Source organism: Clupea harengus, chromosome 23 (assembly GCF_900700415.2).
Source record: "Clupea harengus chromosome 23, Ch_v2.0.2, whole genome shotgun sequence".
In the NCBI taxonomy this organism is placed as follows: Eukaryota; Metazoa; Chordata; class Actinopteri; order Clupeiformes; family Clupeidae; genus Clupea; species Clupea harengus.
This window is the reverse complement of record NC_045174.1, coordinates 25105857-25113356: the sequence shown is the minus strand read 5'-3', so window position 1 is coordinate 25113356 and position 7500 is coordinate 25105857. Positions and strand designations below refer to the sequence as shown.

The 7500-nt window shown below is 43.5% G+C and overlaps 1 protein-coding gene across 1 annotated transcript in view; it reads left to right on the top strand.

Moving 5' to 3' along the window:
* The window catches only part of LOC116218614 (transmembrane protease serine 9-like), an 18396-nt gene extending 17246 nt beyond the window's left edge, over positions 1–1150 (top strand). The window contains exon 12 of the mRNA XM_042703197.1: positions 806–1150. Within this exon, the coding sequence (XP_042559131.1) occupies positions 806–1150 (345 nt within the window). The remainder of the gene's footprint in view (positions 1–805) is intronic.
* The last annotated feature ends 6350 nt before the right edge of the window (positions 1151–7500 follow it).

The following is a 7500-nucleotide window of genomic DNA, read 5'->3' as shown; positions in this document are numbered from 1 at the left end:
TTCTAACACCTCACTTCCTCTCTTTAAACGCCTCACTTCCTCTCTCTTCAGTTACAGCAGGTGAAGAAACTAATAGCTAACGCCTCACTTCCTCTCTTCTAACGCCTCACTTCCTCTCTCTTCTAACGCCTCACTTCCTCTCTTCTAACACCTCACTTCCTCTCTCTGTCTTCAGTTAGACGTTCAATTAGTCTCTCTCTATAATAACTCATAGCTGTGTGTGTGATCGGTCTAGAGTGCATTTGTCTCATAGCTGCTTGTGTGTGTGTGTGTGTGTGTGTGTGTGTGTGTGTGTGTGTGTGTGTGTGTGTGTGTGTAATCATTCTAGAGTGCATTTCTGTGTGTGTGTGAGTGCAAGCCATTTGATCTGTTCTTTATTCATGTAACGTTATGTTGCTCCTTTATACCTCCCTCCCTCTCCCTCTCTTCCTCCCTCTCTCTCCCTCTCCCTCCCTCTCTCACTCTCTCTCCCTCCTTCTCTTCCTCTCTCCCTCCCTCACCCTCCCTTTCTGTCTCACTCTCTCTCCTTCCCTCCCTCCCTCTCCTCTCCCTCTCTCTCTCTCTTTCTCCCTCCCTCCCTCTCTCTCTCTCCCTATAACTCTCCCCCTCTCTCCATCTCTCTCTTTCTCATCCTCTCTCTCTCCCTATTTTTCTCACCCTCTCTCTCCATCTACTTCTCTCTCCCTCTCTCTCTCTCCGTCTACCTCTCTCTCTCCCTCCTTTTCTCCCTCTAACTCTCCCCGTCTCTCTCTCCCTCCCTCCCTCTCTCCCTCTCCCTCTCTCCCTCTCTCTCTCCCTCTCTCAGGGTGATATGGGAGGTCCCCTCATGTGTAAGCAGGGCGTGTCGTGGTTCCAGGTTTCAGTGATCGCTGTAAACTCCTCCTCCTCCACCTCCAGAGCCACCAGCCAATCAGATCGCTCCTCAGTGCAGGTCTTCAGTCGGACGTCTCGGTTCAGCACCTTCATGTCAAACTTCTCCTTCCCTGCGACCTTCACCTCCGCCACCACCCCCAACACCACCTCCACCCCCAACACCAACACCACCACCACTACCACCTCCGCCACCAGTGGGGGGCGCCACTCCTACACCCCCCTCTCCCTCCTCTCCCTCCTCTTCCTCTCCGCCGCTCAGCTGGCCTCCCAGCACTAACCCTGAGGTCACAGGTCACAGGTGTGTGTGTCTGTCTGTGTGTGTGTGTGTGTGGTGGAGGGGGGATTCGACTGTATCTTGCTATCCACTACGGTACTAACCAAGAGGGCCTACACACTGCTTATTGTCATTGTGCCGTAGTTATGGGTCTCTTCATTAATCAGGGATCAATTATGTGATGTATGTGTAACATCATTAATCAGGGATCAATTATGTGATGTACGGGTAACGTCATTAATCAGGGATCAATTATGTGATGTATGTGTAAGTAACATCATTAATCAGGTATCAATTATGTGATGTATGTGCAAAATCATTTTTATTTAAAAATGTAAGTTTTTTTATTGTAATGACAGTTCATATTCAGTAAGATTCTATGTAGTAGTTAGTTTGAAAAATTGTGAAAAAAAATTTCTATGCAAATAAAATTAATAATTCTAAGCAAATAAATCTTTGTAAGTACTTTATGAACCATAGGAGAGCTCAAACCTACGTCACTGGCTTTGTTAGATGATTAAATCCATAGTGTGTGTGTGTGTCTGAGGGAGAGAGCTAGTGTGTGTGTGTGTGTGTGTGTGTGTGTTGGGCCTTGTGAGATGATTCCAGCCAGACTGAGAGGAGTCCGCCCTGCTAGAGGCTTGAGGCTCTCTCTCTCACACACACACACACACACAGACAAAAACACACTCACTTTGTCTTTTTTCTTCCCCTCCTAGTCTAGACTCTCCACTGTGAGATGCTGCTGTAGTCTCTCCACCTGATCTACACACACACACACACACACACACACACATACTGTAACGTACGGTGCAGTGTGTGTGCTTATAATACTGTAACGTACGCTGCAGTGTGTGTGTGTGTGTGCTTATAATACTGTAACGTACGGTGCAGTGTGTGTGTGTGTGCTTATAATACTGTAATGTACAGCGCAGTGTGTGTGCTTATAATACTGTAACGTACGGTGCAGTGTGTGTGTGTGTGCTTATAATACTGTAATGTACAGCGCAGTGTGTGTGCTTATAATACTGTAACGTACGGTGCAGTGTGTGTGTGTGTGCTTATAATACTGTAATGTACAGCGCAGTGTGTGTGCTTATAATACTGTAACGTACGGTGCAGTGTGTGTGTGTGTGCTTATAATACTGTAATGTACAGCGCAGTGTGTGTGCTTATAATACTGTAACGTACGGTGCAGTGTGTGTGTGTGTGCTTATAATACTGTAACGTACGGTGCAGTGTGTGTGTGTGTGTGCTTATAATACTGTAACGTACGGTGCAGTGTGTGTGTGTGTGTGCTTATAATACTGTAACGTACGGTGCAGTGTGTGTGTGTGTGTGTGTGTGCTTATAATAGTGTAACGTACGGTGCAGTGTGTGTGTGTGTGCTTATAATACTGTAACGTACGGTGCAGTGTGTGTGTGTGTGTGCTTATAATACTGTAACGTACGGTGCAGTGTGTGTGTGTGTGTGCTTATAATACTGTAACGTACGGTGCAGTGTGTGTGTGTGTGTGCTTATAATACTGTAACGTACGGTGCAGTGTGTGTGTGTGTGTGCTTATAATACTGTAACGTACGGTGCAGTGTGTGTGTGTGTGTGTGTGTGCTTATAATAGTGTAACGTACGGTGCAGTGTGTGTGTGTGTGCTTATAATACTGTAACGTACGGTGCAGTGTGTGTGTGTGTGTGCTTATAATACTGTAACGTACGGTGCAGTGTGTGTGTGTGTGTGCTTATAATACTGTAACGTACGGTGCAGTGTGTGTGTGTGTGTGCTTATAATACTGTAACGTACGGTGCAGTGTGTGTGTGTGTGTGTGCTTATAATACTGTAACGTACAGTGCAGTGTGTGTGTGTGTGTGCTTATAATACTGTAACGTACGGTGCAGTGTGTGTGTGTGTGCTTATAATACTGTAACGTACGGTGCAGTGTGTGTGTGTGTGTGTGTGTGTGTGCTTATAATACTGTAACGTACGGTGCAGTGAAGGATAGCAGAACTCAATCGCACGACTCGGACACAGGGGTAAATAGTGAGACACAAGGGACACAGGGGGTAAATAGTGAGACACAGGGGTAAATAGTGAGACACAGGGACACAGGGGTAAATAGTGAGACTCAGGGGTCAATAGTGAGACACAGGGGTAAATAGTGAGACTCAGGGGTCAATAGTGAGACTCAGGGGTAAATAGTGAGCAGTAACTTTGACTATCTGCCCCTTCCCACCACTAGTATGCATAGAGTCTACTGTGCTTTTAATAAATACTGTATGCCAGTCTACTGTGCTTATAATACAGACTGTGTGCCAGTCTACTGTGCTTATAATACAGACTGTATGCCAGTCTACTGTGCTTATAATACAGACTGTATGCCAGTCTACTGTGCTTATAATACAGACTGTATAACTAAAACCCCTACAGAACTCACATGTGAACCACATGGTTGACCACAGTGGCCCGAATCTCATCAGAGCTCTCCTTCTTGCTCTTTCTCTTCATCCGCTTCCTCCTCCTCCCCCTCTTACTCCTCTGCCTTTCTGATCACCTCTCACTTCAATGTTGCCATCAATTGTTCTCCAAACCAGGAGCTAACCTGTGGCCATCATATTGCTAAAGCTTTGATTTCAAATTGCACAACAGCCTTGGAAATGGAAGCAGTGATAGCAGTGTGTTCTGTCTGAACACAAGGAGGTTTTGGCATTGATGAAGTGTGCAAAGTAGAGAGGATGGTGTTTAGTGTTTAGAAGAAAGTGTGGTTAACAATTGAAATCTGTGTCTAAAGCAGATAATTGTGTGTTGTGTTTTGAAGAAAGTGCGGTTAACAATAAAAATCTGTGTCTAAAGCAGATAATTGTGCTTATAGTTTAGCAGAATTGGTTTAGGGAGTTGGCACATGAGTTACAGGTAGTGGTCATTGTGCCATAAGTTCCAGTTTTTTAATGTAATCAATCGAGAAAAACTGTAACTTGATGTAACTACTTCCATTAGTTAGCGAGTGTAGGTCCTGACACGCTATATCGCCATCTTCAGGATCTGACACGTCTATATCGCCATCTTCAGGCTGTCGGCTATAGCAACATTCGCAGTCTTGAAACAATAACAACAATTATTTGTTGTCTTTTCTTATTTTACTTTTGTAAGTTTATTATTAGTTGTGTTTAGTTTTAATTTTAGATTCTCTTAAGGTAAATTATTATTATTTCTGTTCACGAAAATGTTTTCATCTTAGTTTTAATTTTAGTTAACAATAATAACCCAAGAGACACGATTAAGGATAATAATCCAGCCCTTAACTACAGACACGATTAAGGATAATAACCCAGCCCTTAACTACAGACACGAAGGATAATCCACGCTGGATAAAAACTAATCCACGCATTTATTACTTCCCGACTAGATTACTGCAATGCTCTCCTGTCCGGATGCAGCATCAACTCAATAAAGAGCCTCCAACTTATACAGAACGCTGCTGCCCGTACACTCACCAGAACTAAAAAATATGAACATATCTTACCTGTACTTGCCTCTCTGCATTGGCTCCCTGTCAAAAGTAGAATTGATTTCAAAGTACTCCTGCTAACATATAAAGCCCTAAACGACCTGGCTCCAAACTACCTTAAGGAATTAGTTGTCCCCTACTGCCCTCCAAGGCCGCTCCGTTCCCAGAGTGCAGGCCTTCTCGTAATTCCAAGAATATCAAAAACCACAATAGGGGAGTCACGTGACCATCGCGAGGGATGCAGTAGTTTCTCAACACAGCTCCGCGATTCCCCCTATATTTTAGCATTTCAACCGCATATTTCAACTTTTGGTCATTTTATTGTTTTTTTTAAACGTTTTCAACACACGGTGATGGCGACAACATTGAGGAAGACGGCTGCTAAGCAGACAAATGTTCGTTCAGTCGACAATGAAGAGCTAGCCGAGCTAGTTAAGCTAGCAGTCGCAGAAGCTATCAGGGAAGCTATCCCTAAATTCGTTGATGATGTGGTGGCTCAACTTTCAGCTAAAACGCAAGCCTTGGTGGCAGAGCAAATGGCAGAATTTAGGAGCGAAATGGTGGCCATGCGGGCTGACACTTCAAAGTGTATGGAAGTCATGGAGACAAGTGAAAACCGCCTGGGTGAGGTGGATAGCCGCCTCTCTGCATCTGTAAGCAAGCTAACTGCCCTATGTGCCAGTCTGGAGGACAAGGTAACTGACATGGAAGACAGGTCGCGCAGAGACAATATACGAGTGCATGGGATCCCTGAAAACTCGGATACATCAAATCCGCTTACCTATTTGTCTGCTGCTATTCCAAAGTGGTTTCCGAAGCTTGGTTCAGTTGAAATCATGCGTGCACATCGGGTAGGTGCAGCAAAGGCAGACTCTAACGGTAAACCCTTTCCTCGCACTCTCCTGTTGAAGCTGTTGCGTTTCACAGACAGAGATAGGATCCTAGGCGCCGCACGGAAAACAACGGTGGAGGTGGATGGAGTGGCTGTTCGCTTTGCTCCAGACTACAGCACACAAACTTTCAGACGCAGGCTAGCCTTCTCGAACTCCATGGATGCTTTGCAGCGAATGGGCTTTCGCACCTTTCTCCTTTACCCTGCCAGGCTGAAAGCAATGCGTGGAGGAGCAAGCCATTTTCTCAACACTCCACAAGAGGCGAAGGATTTCATTGATTCTCTCGATGGCTAAAATCTCTTTTTTTTCTCTCTCTCTTTCCAGTAAGGTAAAAAGAGCAAGGTACTTTCATTTACTTATTACTACTGTATATAACTCTGCCATGCGTCCTTAGGTGGACTGTTTAATGCCAGGAGCAACGCTGACTGCGTTTTTTTTTTCTCTTTCTTTCTTTGTATATTTTGTCATTATTATCTTTTTCACCTTCAAACTCTTAATGACCAAAGTGTTTATTACTTATTTTTTGTCATTACAGCGGTATCCTATGATATCTATAATGGGGGGGGCTGCGGGAATTTGAGGATGATGCTCTACTCAAGGATCACGGGTCCAACGTTTAGGGGAACAGCAGACTCTTCAAGAGGTGTATCGAATGTGGGTTATTATTATGTTCTTAATAAGGGTGTGGATGTTTTTCAGGCACTCTCCCGTTCTTTGGAGAGGGCTAGGGTTGTGGCGACAGGGTTTATCAGGGTTGGTATGGATCTCTCTCTGTTTTTATTTATTTTACTTTTTGATTGCTGCACTGCTCAACCTCATGTTTATTGTATGTATACTAATTATTTTCTGATAGATTAACATGGCTAATTTACATTTTATTAGCTGGAATGTCAATGGGCTGAATGGCCAAATTAAGCGTACTGCTTGCTTAAGGTGCCAGTATGGTACTCCAACTCCGTTGCAGATGGGCGGGCGGACGGATAGGACGGACTAATTAGCATTTCTGTTGCCTTTATGGTTCTCCGAAGGCTGGGGGTGCTGAAAACAATTCACCGCCAGAACAGTAGGTGGAGAAGTGTTTTTTTGTCGAAGACACGTTGTTTTGTAGCGTCTTTGTAAGTTAGAAATCGTTGTTGTTTATCTCCCACCTCTCATCACACGTGTGACCCTCCCACCAGCTGTCACTAGTCAGACGATAAGTGCAGCAGGTGTAGTCACATGATATTATATTCATGAGTGTGTTTAATGCTATATAACCACCTGAAAGGGCAAACTTATCTTTATCATGGTAGGTATTATTTGTGGGGAAAATAGTAGCACTCTATAACAAAATGATATCCTTATCATATATACACTATAGAAACTATTAAAAAACGATTCCATGAAATGAATACGTTCTTATTTTTTTGGGTATTTTTTGTCATATTCAGATTTGCAATGATGATTGCTGGGTAATATGTATGTTGTGGTCCAATGTCAAGTCTCTATTTGATCATGTGACGAGACGATGGTATAGCTAGTTTAGGCACAGCATCTGAACGTCAAGACCGACAAGCTGACAGTGTTGTACAAGTTCACACCTCTCATGAACCAGTTCAAAGTTCAGTTCAAACAAGTAAACATGAATAGTTCACGTTCATAGTTCACCATTTAAATTCTGAACCAGTTCAAAGTTCAGTTCATAGTTCACATGTAAATAAGTAAACATGAATAGTTCACGTTCATAGTTCACCATTTAAATTCTGAACCAGTTCAGTTCATAGTTTTAGAGTGGAAAGTGAGAATGAAAGACTTCACTTGTTTTTTATAGAAAACTTTATCCATCACTACCCTTTGCCTTAAACTGCACTTCATGTGTATCAATTCCTAAAATAATAATATTTTTATTATTATTATTTTAACCACCCTGTCAATTTCCCCCTACCGCAGCGTTTCTCGAAGTGTGGGGAGAGCCCAACT